The sequence below is a fragment of the Triplophysa dalaica genome, chromosome 12, assembly GCF_015846415.1.
Source record: "Triplophysa dalaica isolate WHDGS20190420 chromosome 12, ASM1584641v1, whole genome shotgun sequence".
Lineage (NCBI taxonomy): Eukaryota > Metazoa > Chordata > Actinopteri > Cypriniformes > Nemacheilidae > Triplophysa > Triplophysa dalaica.
Genome location: NC_079553.1, coordinates 19,480,316 through 19,502,213, shown reverse-complemented (window position 1 = coordinate 19,502,213; position 21,898 = coordinate 19,480,316). Strand labels below are relative to the sequence as shown.

Here is a 21,898-nt window from a genome sequence, read left to right as displayed (position 1 = left end):
TAACACTTTGCGGTTCAACTAGTAAAATGGACAGGATGAAGGTTTCTAACACAGGACAAGTGGTTACCCATCTGCTGTGGCTTCTGGTCGTGTTGCTGCAGTTTGCTTCACATGCAAAAGGTGTGTTTTCAATTTCTATTATGTGCTGACTACAAGAAAGCAAGAAATGACTGTATTTTGTTGGCGTATGATTCCTTTTGACACAGCAATATTAAAAGTGTTAGTTAATTTAAACTGTTACCTTAAAAAGAAAAAAAATACATACATATTTCAATTTCAACATTCAACATCTGTTGTTGACATTTACTGCTTTTTAAATGTCTTTTTTAACTGACTTTAATTTACTGCATTGTTTTCTTTAAGTGTGATTAATCAGTTTTAAGTTTATATATTATTTCATTTGATGTATTAGTGGATAGTGAAGTTTAAAGACAAATTTTTCCGCATCTAGATGAGGTCATTGGAATACTCAAAAGTTTGTAATTTCTTAGTCAAATGAGCACACGCAACATAAACACTCGGTTAAAGCCTCCTTCCAATGTTGTGTCTCTTGTCTGTCTCTCTTATTACACATTAGGCGCATCATACATGCTGAGCCCTCAAAATCTGACCTCGGAGACTGGGAAAAGTGTTTCGTTTCAATGTGGTGTGAGTGGAATGACCATTTACGAGAGAATCCACTTTTCCATCATCGGCCCTAAAGTCAATACTACTGTGACTTGTCCTGGACAAAAAACGACATACCTACCATCACAGGTGAAGCACTTTAATTTAAGTTATTGTGCTGACTCCATTACCAGTCCAACGTTTAGACACTTTGAGTTTAATTACGTGTGCCACCATTAAAAGTTTCGGAATTATGAGGTGACTAAAATGTTAAACAAATCAAAACTAATTTACATTTGAGCTTCTTCAGTTCAGACTAGATTACACACTTAAGTTACTCTCTCATCCGGGTGCATACTGGGATGTGTTTTAATCATTATTGGGTTTTTGGTTTACAGTTAGTGTCAAAACTTTTGACTGGTAATAGGCATTAGAATGGACAACAAACTTTATCTCCAAGCAATAGCAAATCTTTCCACAGTTCCCTCTATGTGCTATTAAAACATCTCATATCTTTCCCCCAGTCAATAAGGGCCCATTGTGAGTCAAGAAGCAGCGGAGAAGTTGCTGTTTGGGACATTGCGTCAACATCTGAAGATGACAACGGAACCTTGTTCTTGTGCCAGGTCGCCTCACTAAATGACAGAATTGGATACCTTTATGTATATGGTAGGTTGATGCCATTTGAGAAGATGTCCCTGCTAAAAAGATATCAACAGAAAGTATTTTTGTCTTTATGAACCATCAGCTGATCCGGTAGGATTTCTATTGCTTTCCATTTGCCAGATAACATCACACCAATAGAACCCAAAACATTACCAGAGACCCCACAGGGACCTGTTTCCGTTAAAACCAATACAATTCCCATTATAACCATTACATTTCTAATCTCTATGTGTGGGTGTGTCTCTCACAGAGAACGCAGGTTTCTATGGAAAGCTTATCGGATATGCTATCGGTGGATTTTTGTCGTCTTTGATCACCATCTGTGTGGCGTACATCCTCTTGAAAAGATCCGAGAGAGTACAGCAATGCTTCAGTAAGTTCCTCATTTATGTATTTATGTATGTATGTTGCATGTGATGTCAGATTTATTGATTTCATTTCATGGAGCTACTAAAGGTTCTTCCTTGTATTTTTAGGATCAGTGGGTGGCCTTCATGATGGGCAAACAGCCTAACCTAAGGGAAACTGAGGATTCTTTACCTTTAGTCAAATTATAAATGATTTATTACTATAGCACACATATACAAATACGAACAATACAAAATATTTACAATATACAGCATATAAATATTTTGCGACAAATTAGGATGATCTAGTTTGACTACTGTCTAGGAGAGTACGTTTCTGCGGTTTTCCAGTTGTCCAACAGGGGGCGTCTTTAGTACTTTGTCAATGCCCACCATCCGGTAGATGTTCCTGCATCAACAGATCTTCTTCACACCTGATGCCACATTTGTTTAACAATTCCTAAAACACAAAATCAGACGGATGTTGTTCGAGGAACATGTCCTTGTGTGACAAGTTACCTTTCCATGTTTGTCTTATACACACAACTTTACCTGTCCATAATGTTTGTCTTATAAATACAAATTTTAGGTGATTTAGAACCCCTACGATGTTTGAGTCGTAACTATGAATCTAGTTAATTATTTTTAATTTTAAATGTATTTCATTTGGCTCGAGCACAATTTTCATAGATGTACATTTATTTATTATATGCACATGTATAAAAATATAGGGGTTTAATATATTTCAACACAAACTGGGCCTTTTGGGTTGTACTTCAATCCTTTAAGTTGTACAGATCAATAGTAGACTGGTCAATGTTGACACAGGTGTTACGCTGCACCCATTCACTGACTTTCTATTTTAGTGAGTTAGTGCTTTAAGCTAAATGCTAAACCATAATGACTATCTGTTTGATGTAAATTTCTAAAAAGTATATTAAGCATTAGCAATTTTAGTGTCTAGAGTTTATTTTTGAAATTACTTATTAAACCTGGATCGGAAACTTTGTCTATTTGCATGTTTGCTTCAGCTATTGGCACAAAAGGTCACATTACAACATGGCTCAGCTGTGACGTTGTGTTTAGCTCACAATTCAGATTTTAAATTCAGATCTATTTACTATAAATTCACTGTGTATATTGGGCATGTGCTCAACCCAAAATAAATAAAAAGTTATTGACACTGTTTGTTTTGTAGATTTTTATCCCTCATTATTATTTTTTTAATTGTAACCAGTTGTAAGTTTAATTGAGACCATCAAAAAAAGCTTTCTTTAATTGCTTTCAATTAATTCCTCTGAACTCAAGTCTGGTGGTCTGAAGCTCTGTTGTATCTGTAGGGAGTCTCCTGGAAAAATGCTAGTGGTTATGTAAAGGATAATGTACTATATCTGTCAATTTAGTTTGCTAATTTAAAAAAAAAGTTGTAATATTTGTGGACAAACACAAAAAAACAATCAATAAAAATTAAACTACTTCAATGTTAAACATTAAGTTAGGTTTTTATGAAATTACAGGTCGTGAGGATGTTTCAGGCTGATTCTTCATTGTAGTGAACAGATGCAGTTGCAGTCACAAAATATTGTCTAGCTAAAGGCTGACCATTGTTAACATTATATTTTAGTACATTTTTAGTTACCTTTTTTCTCTGATTGTTTTTTACAAACATTTGGGGTGGTGATGTGTTGGAAATATACCACTAACCCTCTCCAAACTATTGACAATAATTTAGTCAGAAAAATTGGGCAAAATTTTCTCTTAGTCATCTTGCTTTTATTTGTTATATATATTAAAGTAGCAAATTTGACAGAGGAACTTGCTTTCATACCTCAGTACACCTCTAAAGATGACATTGACTGAGATGTTATTCTGTGCAGGATGAACGTGGAATCTTACAGGAGACTCCACCTTATCCATGTGTTTGCTCGACATAACCTAGTGCAGCTCCTCCCTGAGGTCTGTGTACTCTTAAATCCTACGGTTAGAAATCCCTTTCCCTCTGTAATAGAGCAGTAGGGAGGGTTTTTGTTTTCTAAATGCATTATTATGATGTATGTATATTTGAGATTGTTTTATGTCATGAGATTATAATGACAGTGTGGCAGGAGACGGCATACAGGATCTCTCTCTATAAATATATATAAAAATACAAATAAAAAGTCCAATGTCCAATATTATTATTATATTATAATAACGCGTGTATTCTGACTTTTCGCCGTAAAATGTCCCAAAAACTTTATATTTCTAAAAATAATTCTAATAATAGCCTTTATTATTATTATTTTATTGTTATTATTTCTGGCACCCCTAGAAGCCAGAGGAATGACAGGTAAAAGAACCAATCAGGTTTCGTTTTAGGCCACGTTATATTTATTACCGTGTAAATATGCCAACAGTAACAAAGATGTGTGCGTTCATGAACGTGTCAAGAGCAGTGTTGGGTGTAACTAGTTACTAAGTAATTAGTAACTGTAATTTAATTACTTTTCCCTTGAAAAGTAAAGTAAGGGATTACTCGTATGTTTTCTGTAATTTAATTACAGTTACTTTTGATGTAATTAAACTAAATACTTTGTGAAATACATGCGTGTGCAATAGTGTAATTGACATCAACATTCAAAGTCTTACTTTAAAATCTGTGCTTTAATGTATAATTCTCACATTTGTAATACTTTGGTCAGTTAATAATATTATTTGAATGAATTCAATAAGCCGTTTCATGTCTATCCTTGAATCACTTAACTAATCATGGTTGATGTAGGATATAGAAAGTAATTAGTAATGAGTAACTAAATACTTTTTGGACAGAGTAATTTGGACAGTAATCTAATTACACTATTGAATATGTAATGAGTAGCTAGTAATTAATTACTTTTTCATAGTTACTTACCCAACAGTGGTCAAGAGTTAACGCCGTGAACTTGAATACTTTCATGAATAATCTATCAGGCGATCAGCCAGCGGTTTTATGCTTGATGGCTAAGACTACACTGTAAATAAATATGTAATAAAAATGTACAATAAAATAACGTTTATTATATTATACGTTAACCTTTTTCTGTAAATTAGAGATTCAGTTAATAGGACTAGTTTTTATAAACCCACTGTTTCTCACGCCTTATGCAGGGGGAAGCAGTCAAGAATATGAATAGAGGAAAGGGGGTCTGAGGTTTCACTGGTTTGTCGGTAGGCACCCTCTGTGTTTGGGGCGGAAATTATTATAGAAAAACATACTTACCTTTCCTTGGCATTATCTGAGAGACATCTCATGAGTCGTGTGTCCCAATTTCATCACATTGTCCTGAATGAAAGATGTCTTTTGGTGAGGTGCTGCTGATAATGCCCTTTGTATGGTTCCCATCAATGCGACACATTGTCAGTTGTGCAGCTCAGCCTCATTGGATGTTTCTGCCCTTTATCACAAGACACCCTCAGCCAAGGGAGGCCCGGCGCAGGCTGATCAGACCTGGGTGTGTGTCACATTGTTACAAGGTCATCTGGCAGAAGCAGTGTGCAGCTCATAGGCATCATAGTCATTCCCCGCCGGCCCTGAGAATCGAACTGGCAAACTTCTGGATTCTCTAACCATTAGGCCATGACTGCCCAAACCATTTATGCGTCCCTCCCGTATGGGTATATATTAAAAGGTTTCCCCCATTTTTCTTGTAAATGCGTTGTCTTGTTCTGTAATTGTATAGCTTTTGACTGTATTTCCAAAAATACAGGAAAATCTGTAAAAAAAAAAAGAAAGGTAAAATACAGGGTTTTTTCATATACTCATGGAAATTTGTGACGGTCACAGAAGTTTTATTCTACTGATTTATGACAATGGACATGCTTTTCCCTGTTTTTCGTGTCTCTCAGCACATCTTACAATCTTATGGAGTTCAATAGTAAGTAGCTTTCATAATTATATATCAACGCAATCTCACAAGAGTTCACATGTTTTTACAAGTTGATTTATGAATTCATACATTCTCACATAAACCTTTTTAGTACAATCTGCCTTTGCTCCTGTGATGTGAGGGGTGGGCCTTTATCATTGCCTCACAAAATAAGTATAAATTCCCGTTAGGTTAAACAGGTTGTGCTGACTGACAAGAAAAAAAGGTGAAATTCGTATTCATAAACACCAATCAATACAGAGACAGATTACACATTTTGTTACTTTGTCACTACTCCCCTCCATTTCCAGCCCTGTTAGCACCTAACCACCATAAACAGACTGCACTACTGTGATACTTGGGTCTGTCTTTTTAGCATGAAGGCCTACAATATCTACACATTTTTACAAATCTGGAAATATATGTGTAGTATCACAGAACCCGTGTAGAAGGACAATACACTACTGTAGGGTTCAAAACATAAGCTCATTTCAGTTAAATACTATTTAATAACTTTTAACAACAGTGATCAACCCCTGGTTTGACCTTTGTTTGGAACGAAGTTCATAATTTTTGTGCCCCGCAAACCATCATTGCCCTAAAGGTCTCACTTTCAAAACCCTTGGACCAAAGAGCTTTTAAAGGACATTTGATTTGATGCCTGCGCTGAAGAACATTTAAAGGACATTGAGTTGCAGGTCTGCTTGTGTTGTCATCCATCTTCAACCATTTTCATCCCTGTGTAATTCATAAACAGCCAGGTCATGTTTTGGAATAAACAGTGGACAAGATGACGTGGTCCTCATACACTTGTTTGATACGCTTGGCTTTGTTTATGTGTATACAGTAAGGAGGTGCTATCTTTAAAGGTTATACAAAAGACAGCAAGGTTGTGAGATCTGCCTACATGAGGTGCGTCAACCAACATCTATCACTCTGAGATCTACCTGTTCCTCTGCCAAGGTAAGACCATGGCGATTGAATTGTGCTGAATGTTACGTGTGAGTGATTTAGTGTGATCATGTATTGTGCTAAAACACAATACACAATTGTTTGACTCGAATCCTTTTTGTGATTCGATAAGTAATGGTGAGGTCTGAGTTACTCATTTAGCTGAAAATCATTGCCGATAAGATAAAGAGAACATCTCAGAGTCGCACCAATTGTTGAAGGTGACCTCACTTTTAGCATTGTACATATTGTGGACGTAGATGTTCTATCACTAGAATGTGAACTTCACAAACCTCTGGATTTCCTGTCACGCCTCTTTAGTAAATCCCAAACCTAGTTTTCCTAGATTTCAGACACTGAAATATTATCAGGGTTTGCAGAATTACATTCAAGAATTTATTGGAGGTATATTACAGCTTAAAGGACCTGAGGCTTTTGCAAAAAAAAAATGTATACACTGAAAATGTAGTCAAAACTTGGTTGATCTTCGGGAGCCAGTTTTATGTTTGACATTCAGTGGCAAACGAAGCAATTTTGAAAATGACGTTTCATTACATAACTTCATTCCTATAAAACTTGGAGTGGAGAAGTTTATAAGTTGACCATGAAGATTTTGTATTTAAAATCACACTAAAAGATGAACAGTTAACAGGAGTCAACACGTGTGCTTGGTAACGGCCAGATCCAGAAATCGCTGAGTTACAAATCCAAACCTCTCCGAGTTGATTCCATAACTGAGGGAGGTGGGATGGCAAACTTTCCAAAACACCTCCAGGCGTTCAAGGGTACACCAGCAGTGTCCTGGAACTTGTCGCATCCCGACTGAGTTGACCCGTAGATTCTGTGTTTGCTTTCAAAACACGAGCGCTGTTTTCTCTCAGCGGTACTTACAGCTGGGGTTTCTTAGCAAACATTCCTCGTCTCATGGGTCTGGCTGTCGACATGCACGTGGGAAAGAAATGTATTTGATCTTATTAAATTTGATGCAAGTAGCTGACAACTGCTTAGGCATTGACTGTACAGCATACTTGCATATTATTCTCAACTGATCTGTTTATTTTACGTCCTTAAAGACCGAATGTCTCACTGTTGTTTCTTGTTTGTGTCTTTGATCAGAAGGGGGAAAAATGAGCCAGATCACAGCACTAGTCCTCTTTACAGGTAAATCAGAACTGTTTATGCAACATATAGACAGTTAAAGGTCACTCAATAACACACAAAGTCTCCTGTGACCTTAGGCCTGAAGGTCAAACATTCAAAGCAGATCATGAATCAACATTTTGATTTAAGCACAGTTGGAATACTATCAAATGTAGATGATGTAAATAATTAATTATCTTTGACAATCTCTGCATATTTTCATAACTATCTTGAATTAAAAATGTAGAGATTAACATTGTCAAGTGGTATTTTCTATTTTATTATGTATTTATTTATTTCATTTCATTCCATTCTTCAGCAGTCCTCTTGAACCTCTTCAGTCAAGCTGAAGCAAGTAAGGCATAAGAATTAATTGTTTTTGAATTGATCTTAAACCTTTTTAAAAAAGATTAAGCATGTAAACATTAAAATGAAATTGAAATTTAAAGTATTTTACAGGACTATTATGACTTTTTACTTTAATGTTGTTTTTTACAAAAGTACTTTTATGAAGTTTAACTTCTTTCATGTCTCTTCACAGATCCATTTGTTTACAGTAAGTTCTCTAAACCTATGATTTTGGTTATTCATTTAATAGACTGTTTAATAATGCTTTTATATACATTAAATATGTTTGAGATTTTCATATATAGGGTTCAAATTGACCAGCTGTTTCTTTTAGACTATGATGGGTTGAGGATTGGAGGTTTGGTCATCACAGGCCTGCTCGTAGCCGGAGGGGTTGGAATTATATGCTGTAAGTCTCTGAATTTTAACATTAACGCTTTGCATCTATGCTAACAGAAAGAGTAACAGATTGTTGTCTTCACAGGGGGCCAGTGCAAACCAAAGAGAAAGTAGGTCACATGCTTACACTTTCACAATTAAACCTCAGTAAATGAGTATATATAGGCCCGGTTTCAAAGACAAGGCTTAGCTTAAGCCAGGACTAGGCCTTAGATAAATTAGTATATTTAAGTCGCTTTTATAAAAAATGCATTAGAAAAAACATTACTGGTGTTCATCATGAGACAAACGGTGGCACTGACATATAATCTTAAGAAATTTCAGGGCACTTTATTTTAATTCAAGACAGCTCAAACATTCATTTTAGTGGTTGACTACCCTTAAGCCTTTTCTGTGAAACCGGGCCCTAGTCTTACTGAATATTTTTTATATGCTGTTCAATCAATCATAAATCGCATCCAGAATAAAAGTTTGTGTTTACATGATATATGTCCGTGTACTGTCCATGTTATTTTTGTATTTATAAAATCATGCACGTACGTGCATAAATTGAAGAAAATCATAAGCGTTTTAATATTATTTAAATGATTGGTAAAATATGTATACATGTGTATATATGTTTATAAATTCAAAATGAATGTGCTCAGTGGACAGAAATATATTTTGTAAACACAAACTTTTATTCTTAGTGCGATTAATATATTACCATGTATAACACTGTTTATGATAAGTAAGAAACTTTTCCAGATCTGATTATATCTCTTGTCGCTGCAGGGGCAATGCAGATGCAAGCAAGATCTGAGGACCTGTTAAAACTTTTATTGCAATCTTGAGAATAGTAGATTAAAGTATTTTTTCCTACTCCTGTTTAGAAAATACAGATGGACACTAGCTCAACAAAACTGTTTTATTGTAGGTTTCAATTATGTAATTTTTGTGATTTATACATTCATCCCTGCCCAAAGAAGAAACTGCTCCAAAATGAATTCCATTATATAAATTCTGTATGTTTTTTTTCTCCAAGTGAAAGATGAGACATCCAACAGCTGTGTTCTATGCTTTAATAAAGGTTCTCAGTTTGGTCCTGTAACATTTGGAGTCCTCTTTACGCCTGAGGTTATTTTGACTGGGAGACTGTAAAACACAGACCACCGCTTTGCATGTTGAAGCTCTGTCTGCTACAGTAGGTGGCCTGCACAGAATACTATGCTGATTTGTTTTGTTTTTTTTGCTTAACTGGTACCGTAGACTATGACGCTTGCAACGTCAAGGTTATGGGTTCAATCCCACGAAACGCAAACACTGATCAAATAGGGTTAATTAATAAAAAAATAAAAAACATATAAGAAAGATAACATTTAAAGATTTATTGAAAGAATTATACAACGTTTGATCTATTCCTTACTGTTTAACTCTTCGACTTTGCATAAATGCACTTACCCACAGAAGACAAAATTCTCTGTGGGCGTGCACAGCAAACAAAAAATGACCAGAGTTGCTCTACAAGAGAAAAGATCTCTCATTCAAACTCAACCCACTCAGAACTGAGCCAACCTGTTGAGCGGATGGTGTAGGGTGTTGCTTTCAATCTCTTTTTATCTACGGGTGGTTCCTTCCCAACCACATTTCAAACTTCCACTATTTAGCTTCTTTCTCCTTAATAAAGGTAAGTAATCTGTAAAATGTGATTTACGCATTTGTCTTAAAATAACAAAGCATTGAGCAACTTTCTAAAAGCTCTTTGTGTGGAATCGTTGTTTCCTCTGCTATAAATAACTGTTAGTATGTTTGATAAACAAATGATGAAACTTTAAAAGATTGATGTTAGTTAATACTATAAAGAAATGCAAAATAAGGATGGAAAAAAGATACAGACGATCTGACTATCTGTAAGAAGTGATTATGAAACTGGAAACTGCAGTTTCATTCTGGACAGCTGTCATTAACTTCTGAGGATCTTTCCGACATCATGTCTTGGCTGAACACACTGGCCTTTAGTTAAATCCCTCTGACTTGAATAGAATCCACTTGTGTTTTGTGTTTCATACTCTACCGGAGTTGCAACATGTGGAATTATTTAGTTGGTTATTATACTTTAAGTTGTATTGTGCTGATAATAAATTGGACTCGTGAAATTCAGTAACAACATCTTAGCATATTTATAAATACGAAGAATAAAATGGCAGATAAGAGGCCAGTCCATGCGTATGTGTTTTAAGATAAAGTCCAGATTCACCATTTTAACTAAAGTCCTACTTTATGTAAACAAAGTTTTCCTGTGTTTATCCAGGATGATAAAAAAAGGGAACATGAAGTGAAAGGCTTGCGTTCGAATCAAATAATTTTTGCTCTTATTATCAAAAGATGTGCCTCAAATGGTCTTTAATGTATTTTAAACTTAGGCTGAGACGTATTCATGAACGTTCTGTATGGTCAGCTCATGGAAACAGACGTTAAGGGAGCATAAAGACAGCACTTAGACAACCACTAGAGAAGGGGGGAGTGTGGTTTTTGGAGGGGTGACTCACCTCAACAGAATGTCATTTTCCTTCCTGCATTGCTTAGACCACAAGGTGGTCCAAGAGCATGTTACGTATAAACGTTGATGGCGTTGTTTAGGTCAACATAAACCTCTTAAGGGTTTTTTTGTACAGTAGGTTATATTGTGTGTGTTGTGTTTTACAGTCTGATGGTTTCATTTTATCACTTGCAATGTGCAGTGTTCATACAATGCTTCAAAGTTCACGCCCTGTTCTCAGGGGTGGAATTTTGTTCCTAATATAGCTGCAGTCTGGATTTCTGTGTGCATGTCAAGCATCTTTTGTGTGTAAGTGGGGGTGTAAAGGTGAGAGCAGATGTGACTTATGAACTGGACAGATATATCCCTTGTGATGCCTTTCTTTAGTATTAGACTCTTAAATATATACTGTTCAAAGAGGTTTGAAGGTTACATGAGTTTGTTTACTTTCTGTGATGTAAACACAGGCTCCTTCAGTCTTTGAACCCCATGGTATTCAGATTGAAAGTTGTATATGACTAGAATATGGCCGTGAAACACGGTCTTTAGATTGATACTAGTTAAGAACCGGACGGAAAACCAGACTGTTCTAAACCGACCTGATCTAATTGGAATTTGTAACTATTTTACGAGGTGGCTTATTTGTATGAATTTGTATGTTGTGAATTATACAAAAACGTACAATTGCTTGGAAAAAGCAATACAAAAGTTCCACCCCTTACATAGTCAATGTACAAATAAGATTGTACCAATTCACGTAAATTAGCCAAAAATAAGCCACATCTAATGGGATGTAACGATTCACTGTAAGATGGTTAAAAATAGATAATAATACGTGACGATTCAAGTCGTGTGAGACGTCAAATGAATTGCAATACATGATTTGAACAGCAGGATCTGCTTGGTAAGCGTGGATATGCTTATATTATTGAAAAAATCAAGTTAGGAAAAACGCAGACAAAGTCTTTGTCTGTTTATATTAAAGAGACTTTTGTATCATTCATTTTTCTTTCGATTTGAAATTTGTTTTAATATTGCAATTTAGTTTTGTTATTTTACATTAAAGATATTTTCATTTTAGAAATAAATGTGCAGAAATAATAAAAGGGCACTGCTTCACTTTTAAGTGGTCTCTTTTCATTTTGTAAAAAAAATCATGAAATAAAACGTATTGTCAAATCAGTGTCGTGTATCGCTTTGCATCATGAGCTGAGTGAATCGTTCAATCCCCAACGACTACATATTTCTTGAGGAGTAACATGTTTAAATTGTTAGGATGTGTGGGATGCCAGTGATCTGTTCCAGTCTTAAGGGTCAAGTTTTGGTTAATGAAATGAACAAGTATGAACTATTGTAACTCTAAAGCAACAAACAAAGCATTTGACTCAAAGTGGAAATGATAATTCAAAATGTGAGAAGAGGAAGTGAACATGTTAAACACTGTAGGACACAATTCCTCATTATTCCCTGTGACACAGACACTCACTGGCAAGCCAACGTGACTAGAACAGACCACAAGACTTTCATTATAATCAGCCTGTCAGCTGGGTGCCAAAATGTCCAGGCTGTCCATGAAAACAAGAACAGGGAGTAAGACAGTCTCGCCCCTTTCTCTCTTTCGGGTCTGGTTAACTTTCAAACTGCATCATGATAAGATTTAAGAACTGTTTTTAGAGTAACCTGAATAAATTTAGACATCCCTTTTTGTCCGATGCTTGAGAGAAGTATCATTGCACGCTCTGGAACAGGATGAAAAATGGATTTTTTGTTATTAGGATGAAACTGTTCTTCAAGCTTTTCTCCTCTTCAATATAAACGCACCATTGAACCATTACCAACCTGCTGGCACATCTCATGTTTCAAGACATGATCATTTGACTTAATTTACAGGATTAATTAATATTTTAACTGAAAATGATCGTTTTGTCTTTTTGTATTACATTTGTTGAAACATGAATCAATATGCTAGCCAGAATGTCCAAGCTACTCTTTTAAATAGAACTTATAGGAGCAATAGCGAGATTTTAGCGACAACCAGTGGTGAGGTTGCGAATTGCAACCAACGGATCACTCCACCCCTCCCTCCTTTTGAAGCACTACGGTGATTGACACAATACTAAGATGACCTCATGTTTGCTCTTCTTTACTGAAGGAGAGAACGTATTTACGAAACGATTTGTAGAGTAGTTAGTCCAGGGTTAGTCAGCTGGCGGCCTCCCACCAATCATCTTTACCTGGCCCGCCTTAACATTTAAAATAAGTGGAGAGCATTTAAGAATGGTGTGCTTTAAGAAATGCACGACCTGAGACGCCACTGTTCTAAAAGTTCAAAACGCTGCTACATTCAATCACAAAACTAATTCCCCTGGCTCGTAACGATATACTGACGTCTTATGAAGCGATTTGATCGGTCTGTCCAAGAAACGTAATGTTATTTAAAACCTAATAATTGACAATACACAGCCAGAGGCAGTAGGTTCGTGAGGTAAATGAATGCGATTGGAATTCACCCGAAGATGCGATAATAGCCATTTCTATGATAATAGCATTCAGTTTCTTGGACAAATCAATTTATTCGCTTTATAAGATGCAAGTTTAACGTCACAACGGGCAGGGATTATTTTGTGCTGAATGTATTAACGTTTTTGACTTTTATTAATATCACTTTCAGTAATTCAACCAAATATCGACTTGAAAAAAACAATGCCACCCACATCTTGGAAGAACTGGGGGTGGGCAAATTACAGCAATTTAATTTTAGGTGAACTTACAAATTCACGAATATAAAATACAATATTAAAGACAATATCTCTTATAATAAAAAATAATGTAAAAGGACAAAACCTGGATGCAAGATGTAGATAGATGTATATGTATAGAAACAGCTCATTCTAAGGTAAAAAAAACATAATGCTTCAATATGTAAGGTTTTTATACACCTCTGAAGACATAGTTATTGCAATTCTGTCCGTAGATCCTCCTAAATATCACACACAGCACCTTTAATGTTATACTTCGATTGAGCTTTTTTGAGAGTTTGAATCACAATGTCTTCTGACATTCTAAGAGCTCCTTTTATGTTTTATGGAAGAAAGAAAATAAGACACATGTGTGAACAAATCATGATAACATTCACGCGAACTGTTCCTCTAAGGACATGAAATGATGTAGCATCAAGTTGCTTTTGACGCAAAAGTTTTTATGCCTATGTCACTGTGTGTTTACAGCCAGGAAAAGGATCATTCATGTGCTGGATAATAAACTATAGAAATAGACACAAGGGATTTATTAAACACCTCAGGGACTCTGGGATTAAACCTTTGCCTTGTTCACTCCTCGAGTTGATCCGGGTTGTTATAAGGCTAACATATTGGACTTTATTTTATCTCAGCATGTCTCTTGTGATCCCATTTTTTGCTCTTCTTGGCCACCATTGTTAGAAGCCGAGGGTGGTGGGTTTATTACAGGAGAATGTTACATCATCTTGTGCTGGTAAGGAAGGGCATGGCATTCCCTCTGGTCTCTCAGAAGCACCATGGAAAATCCGAGTTAAGCTCTGGAGTTATGCAATGAAATGTTGTGTGCAATTAATTATGATGTATACGTCAACATCGGACAATGTGAGATTTGTGGCCATACAAACATTAAAAGCCTGTCTACCTTTAAAGGCAAACAAAACTCTCTTTTTTTATATTGGGATCTAGCTTCTCAGCGTTTGTTTCCTAGCAGCTGTTTGTTGAATGTTTGGTTGCTGGGATGTGCCGGGCCGTGGCGGTTGACATCTGATCTGTGTTTTGTTCCAAGACCAGTTTTTTTCAGTATGTTTAATCAGATCAGATGGATTGACAGGGAATGGGATAATTTGATTGAACCCCATTTTTGTTGACAAGCAGAGAATCATTGAGGCATTAGGAGAACTCATGTTATATTTAGATCATAAGTGACAAGCGTTAATAAAATTAACTCTCGTGGACACAGAAGATACATGATCTGCTTTCCAATCCTAACACAATTATTTGTCCCAGTTTTAATGTTTTGGAAGGAAGGGGATGAAGGATTCCTGATGCCAGTTGAAAAGGAAAGTGTAGCTTTGACATAATGGCCATTGAATCGTGCAGAAATGTGTTTTGTTTTGATTTGAAGTTGACTAGCAGTTGAAAAGTATGCATACATTGTTCTCTAATGGCAAACCTGATTTTGTGCTTTTCAGGTTAAGATCCCAGTTTCAAGATGAAGACTTTGGCGTTTGTTTTTTTGACATGTGAGTATTGTGTGTATCTGAATAAGCTGCAGGAGTGCTCGTGTCTGCGTAATTTGAGCAAACAGCGACCGCAGGGAAATGCTCTCTGTTGGATTTATGAGAAAACAAGAATGACAATTAGCTTACACTGCAAGAAATCATATTCTTTGACAATTGACAACAAGGCAAAAAAGAAAGTGAGAAATCATTTGCAGTGCATTGCTGACATGTCACTTCAAAGTCAAAATCAAAGTCAAAGTCTGGTTTATTGTCAATTCTGCCACATGTACAGTTCATGTGGCAGCACATGTGGCATATAAATATAGAGGATCGAAATGGTGTTACTCTCAGACCCATGGAGCTGAGAGTAAATAAATAGGTTGACCATGTTTAAGATGAACATACTATGCAATAAAAATGTATTGTGTTTGGCATAAATTTTGTTGATGTCAAAGTCCATGCATCCAACCAAATTCTGATTTTCATTTTATCAGCTACAAAAGTAAAAAATAAACAGGACGTTATTTGACATGCCATAAGAACAAACTAAACTAGAGAAAGTATAAGAAAATAACATTCTAAATAGGCTACATCAAAATTGGAGTTTGACTGTGTTCGGTTGAAGTTAAGATCCACACTCAATGCTACATAGTTGTAAATTATGTACTTACAAATCTTTTTTAACAAATGTTGTTTTTGCAGAAAACATCTGTCAAGCATTTTAATGTCACATGGTTTTCATACTCTCACATTCAGTCTCTTTTGTTTGTAGTTTGGTCCCTCGTGTTGGCAGAAGGTCAGCAAGAAGGTATGAAATTTGAATTTTCTTGCAGAATTTCTTTTGATTATGTAGTCTTAAAACATGTAAACAGTATTTATTTATTTTTTCCTATTTTTTTTTCAGAGGAAGACCCTTTCACATTTGGTAAGTCAGGCACACTTTTTAGAGTGGTCCACTGACCCGATTCTCAATCAAGAGCATCTTTTTACGTTCCTTGTATTGTTGTCTCTTTTACTTGTACAGATTATTACAGACTTCGGGTTGGTGGTCTTATCCTGGCGGCAGTTCTGTGTCTCATTGGCATAACTATTCTTCTAAGTAAGTTTTTCATTCACATTTTTCATTTAAAGGAAATTTCTTTAACAACAGAACTTTGCTAAATCTAAAATAGTTTTAGTAAAATATTACTTAAAACACTTTCTTCCCTCCCAAAACAAACTTTCATTTTACTGGACATCAAATTTACCGGACATTTTTGTCATGAGAATTCAGCATCCCCCCATCTTATTTCCATACTGTGAATAACAAGGGAATAAAAATCCCACTCTCATTATAATCTATAGAAAATAGTTTGAATATTTATATTTAATATACAAAAATATAAAAATATTTTATATTTAATTATATATATTTTTTATATATTTAATTTTTATTTTGGAGCATCATTTCTGTTTAAAAACAAGTCCGTTTTTTGCTCTTCTTTACAGGTGGCCACTGTAGATGCAAATTCAACCAGGACAAAAGGTATAAATGACAACCTGTGTACTTTATGACTTTATTTGCTTTACACCTTGAGTGAATGAACCTCAGACAGTGCTGCTCTTTTGACAGAAGGAGAACCGGAAGCACCGCCCAGCAGATGCTCAATGACACAGGTACAGTATAACATCTGCTTGTGTAGTTTACAATAAATAAACCTGAACCATTTCTGCCATCAATTCCTTGACAAATATCAGTGCTGGTTTACAAGGAGAGAATGGCTTTCAGTAGCTTCTTTAAGAAATAAGTCACCGTAAACCTGCATGGTCTGTCGGCTGAGTGAAATCCATCTGCTTGTTATTGCTGTGCCAGTATCCCTGTGATGCTGTGGGAAAAAACAGTAGGTCTCAGCTCAGTGAGGGACCCGTATGGCCCGTCTCCATAACACCACTTAGATAGTTTCCAGGATGAGTCACATGTTCTCCCTTGGGCATATTAACACTGCATGATACCTGAGGGCGGGTTGGAGATAACAGGGTGTAAAATCGGGCTGTGTAAATCATGTTTTATTCAGTGTGTCAATCTGTTGTAAACAACAAAAGTTTGTTACATATTTAAAGATGGTATACATTTTTTATGTCCTTCTCATTGACAGCAAGGGCCAGCGAATGCTGAAAGCCGGTTGACCTGACCTGAACCGATCAGAGGAGATGGTCTTGCCATCCTGTATCCCGTGTGGTGGTTTACCAGAAGAACAATTTCTCCCGATGAGGAATCTGATACGAAGGTTTTCTGTGTTTTCACCGCCTCTCTGGTCCACTTATCATAGAGGAACATGAAGAATCATACCTGTGTTTTTCTTTTTTAATGCCAGATGTGTCTTTTTATTGTCCATGTGTCTAAATTGATTACCAAAAATTTATGGTAAATTCAATGTCAGTAATTGTTTTAAATTATCTTGTTATCATAAGCATGAAAGGGTGAAATTTCAATGGCAGTATCTTTATTCAGTCTTTAATGAAAACCATTAACCAAAAATAGGCTGTTAGTTTTAACAGTACGGTTTACGCGTAGGCCTACATTGAAACAACATTACATGAGTTTTGTGTGTAGTTGTATTGTTAAGTTTTACTCTAGTTGAATACTCATATTTACATTGGAATATTGTCGTGTGCTTGATTTTTTTTGCCTATTTCTCACCACATATTAAGAGGTTGTTAGTTTTTCTTTTGTGTGGAAAAACTGTCAGTATCAGTAAACGTTCAACACTGAAATAAAAAAAACACTACAATTACAAAAACATGTTTTATTTGTTTCTTTCATCACTCTCAGATGAGTAACAAGTGACTAAATTGGGCACGACATGAGTTCAAACTGAAATACACTACAAGACTTTGCTCAGATTTTCAGTCTGGAATTCTGCACTAGTCTGCAGATTTTATTGCGTTGTGGGTGAACCCTTCTATTCTCTGCAAACTTTCAAAAAGTCTGAAAGTGTAAAATGACTAGTTTTGTTTAATCTGTTCTGATTTAAAAAATTGTGTAGTGTATTCCAGCATTAAAGGTGCCGCCAGCGACTGTGTCGCCATGTGTCGCTAGTCTCTTGCAACAAGGTTGTTAGAAGGCTTTCCTAGCTTTGGTGGCACAAGTAATAATTATAAACAAATCCTGCAGTAACTGACGAGAGATGGATATCATGAGCTCCCGAAAATTGCTCATCATTTGCATAAAATTGAGCAATTCTCAACTGTCGAGTCGCTAGACACGACCACTTCCTTTTGTTAACGGTCACTGACGCTTGTGTCACTGGTGTTGTGCCAAATTTTGACTCCCCGTCATATTACGACTCCTTCATTGAAACTGCTGCGGGATTAGCTAATCCTAACTCCTCCCCCACACCTAATCCTAACACCTAATATTAGGCGGAAATTGGAGAGTCATAATTTGGCAGAATTCTTTTTCGGCCAGACACAAGCTCTCCATTGAAATAAACAGCCTCGCTTTGTTGCTGGGTGTCACTAACGGTTTACATCCCATGTGTGAAAATATCAACCAGACAATGAGATGATCCCTATTTAAATTCCATTAATCGAAATCTATACTGAAATGACAATGTTAGCGAAAGTAATTGACAATTATGAATTTTGGGGTTGTAGTTGTGCAGTATTTTCTCATCTATTCATATGTATTGATTTATAATAGACGGATGGATGAGGGATGGCCGGATGATAGACGTGAAGATCTTTGTCTGTTATAGACAAGTACAAGCAATATCCACCTTTAGTTTATAGACAGAATAATATTGAGTTTTTTTGTTGAAATAGAATTTTCTAGCAAGTGTTACAACTAACTATCTGTCTGTTACAATCAAACCCACGTTTGCACTTCTGTCACTTATGCTGAAATATTACAAGGGCAGAATGTTCTAAAAATAAACTTTCATTTTATTATTAAAATTATTTGTTTTAAATTATAAGCTCATTTGTATGTTGCTTGTGTCAAATCTGATTGATCAAATATTGTTTGAGTTATTGAGCCATAACCAAAAGCGTTACTTTTGTAGGGTTGGAAAAATTACAGGATTTTATGCTATGGCACAACCTCCTCTTTCTTCCCAAAAGGCACCATTTGCCCTTCACGGGGTGCTGAGAGAGTGATCAACCACTATTGCCCGAGATGTTTGTTGATGGGTCCAGTACAATGGGGGGGTTAAAGGTGGCCCTGATTGGTCAATATGAAAGTATTATGTTAAGTTTAGTAACATAGGAAAAATAAATAAAAAGGAAATGTAAGATAAGATTTGGGCCACCCTTTTTACACTTCAACCCAACTCTCCCACAAGCAATGAGAACTTCTCCGTTACCAGGGAAACAAGTTTGACAAAACAGCGATATACATAAAACCCGGAAATATCCTAAATCCGTGATGTCTCGAACGCTTACCATTGTTTTTACCGATTTCATCGGTTGTTTTTTTTTTGAAAGGTGGAAAGATTGGTTGTTACTTTGGTCGATAGCATTATAAACACAGATAAATAAAAATGTAAAAATACCAACGCTGCTGTCCTTTGACAACGAGTAATTCGTCGTGGGCGGGGCTGCTTACAGTGCTCGGCGCATGCGTAGTGTATGATATGGATCGCCTGGTAGAACAAGTCGAACAACACGCAACATCTTCCGCCTTCAGAAGATTTAGCGCATGATTTAAACAGGAAGTGATAACACTGTTTCAATATGCAAATCTCAAGGATGATGTTTGAATGAAAGCAGTAAACATATCGCCAGCTGTGGAGAACATTGGTTATTAATGTTTTATATCTGAATTTCTGAGCATGAGACAAACCGGTGTACTCTTTCAAAAACATTTAATTTAGCAATAACATTATAAAACTTTAAAATGACTTTCATTTGATACGGTCCTCCCTGTGCAGGCGGTCCGGAAAAGTTACCCAATGGCGCCCTCTGCCGAGCAGACAGATTTGATTTGGAATTTGTTTTGGTGGCATCCAGTACACAGAAACAGCAACACTAGTACATAGAGACTATAACACAAAAGAATACAGAACACAGATGATTCAAATAAGGGCCTATTGGTATACAAAATTAAGAAATTCAATACAATAAACATAAGATCAACATATATAGAGAGTCAAAATATGTGTGTATGTTAATATTTACAAGTAAAAAATAAGAATAGAATATTGTACAAGGTGTGTGCTATATACAGCAGAATGAATGAAATATAATTTACAGAAAAAGTTGTATAAAAATAGGTAGTGTATTATCTGGGGGATATAATTAATGTTGCACTTAATTATTATTGCACAGGGTTATTAATTGCACGGTGGGTAAAAAAAATAGTCAACTGTTTAAGAGGTGGATGGCCTGAGGGAAGAAGCTGTTTTGTGTCTGGTTGTTTTGTTGCGCCGACCAGACGGCAGAATTGTGAAGAGATGATGGCTTGGTGAATTATTGTTGATTTGTTACTTTTTACAAATGCATTAATATATGTATTGCCTTGCATTTCGCAGGAAATATTGGCATGTTATCTCATGTATACGTCTATATCTTGTTTCATACACTTCCTCACTTTTTGATTACCATAGTTACTCGATCATTTTCTATAATCGACTTTTATAGAGAAGAAAATATTGGAACAGTACATGGGAGAGAAAATAACACTTTTGGGTCTCATGCACGTTAACTTGTTCAATTAATGGCTATAATTCTTATGTGCAATAGAATAAACAAATACCTTTCTTGAAGGCATACACAATTCACAGATCTGAAAACAATTGAAACCGAAATAAACATTTCAATGCAATGTAGACATGTGGTTCTATTTTATTTTAGTTGTGTTTAATAGTGGATGAAGTCATGGATGCCTTTCCTGTGCATTTTGAAAAATAAAACAAAATTGTAGGTGTTTTATGAAGTTGTGCATTCTCATGTCCATTTTTTATTATCAATAGATTCTCATGAGAAGTCTTCTCTCATGCCTAAGCAATACAAATGAATGCATCCTACAAATTAAAGTAATAAAACTGCATGACCTTTTGCTGGAAGCATGCCTAAGATGTTTTAATGTGCACTCTTGAAGCTCTTTAGATGTTCTGCACAGCAGCTGTCTTCTTGTTGATATGTATCACATGAACTTCAAATGTAACTTAATTCCTTTGGGGTGAAATCCACAGATGCCACAGGAAAAGAGGTCAGTGTTGATGTATTGTAGTTTAAAGTTTGGCTTGCCTAAAGCTAAACATCTTTTTAACTTCAGGTAAACACTGTCCCTTCCTATAATGTATAAAAAAGGGAAGATGACAGTAGAGGAGAGATTAATCTAAATCATGTTTCAGAACACATATACGTTTTTTTACCCTAAAAAGCTCATCCTTGGCCTAAATAATTAGACATTTATTTGTGTGTGCAATGGAAAAAAATTCCCGCCACTGTTTTGATTCCTTTAGACATTTTGTGAGATCTCGTTTAATAAAATATAGTTACTACTCCATAAATACATAACATTGTAGCCGTGTGTGTTAATACAGAGTATAGTGTAGAAGTGTATATAGTAAAGCGGATATGTATATGCGTGTCTATTCATATATAATTTATATATAGTATAATAGCATATACAGTAAATTCAGGCCCATGGAAAAACTGTAAAAAGAAAAAATAGGATAAAATAACAAAACTTTTGTAGTGAAAGTAGAAATACAGATGTCTAATTAAAAATTAGAGTGTAATAATAGATCAGAAAGTATTATTAAATATAATATACATCAGGGTTTACAGCTGTAGCTCTTTACAGCGGAGAATA

General features: G+C 35.7%; 1 protein-coding gene across 1 annotated transcript; it reads left to right on the top strand.

Moving 5' to 3' along the window:
- Window positions 1-9,869: 9,869 nt before the first annotated feature.
- fxyd3 (FXYD domain containing ion transport regulator 3) lies at window positions 9,870-17,888 on the top strand. Its single transcript, XM_056762998.1, has 8 exons — window positions 9,870-10,007; window positions 15,070-15,120; window positions 15,872-15,907; window positions 16,004-16,024; window positions 16,124-16,198; window positions 16,588-16,624; window positions 16,712-16,755; window positions 17,235-17,888. The coding sequence occupies exons 2-8, from the start codon at window positions 15,090-15,092 to the stop codon at window positions 17,252-17,254; spliced, it is 264 nt and encodes an 87-aa protein (XP_056618976.1). The 5' UTR covers window positions 9,870-10,007; window positions 15,070-15,089; the 3' UTR covers window positions 17,255-17,888.
- Window positions 17,889-21,898: the final 4,010 nt, after the last annotated feature.

Excerpts from the sequence above, each read along its gene's own strand:
- fxyd3 (XM_056762998.1), top strand. The coding sequence starts at position 15,090 with ATGAAGACTTTGGCGTTTGTTTTTTTGACAT. Across the intron at positions 16,025-16,123 it reads GGAAGACCCTTTCACATTTG|ATTATTACAGACTTCGGGTT; the intron begins GTAAGTCAGGCA and ends TTACTTGTACAG. Across the intron at positions 16,625-16,711 it reads AAATTCAACCAGGACAAAAG|AAGGAGAACCGGAAGCACCG; the intron begins GTATAAATGACA and ends CTCTTTTGACAG.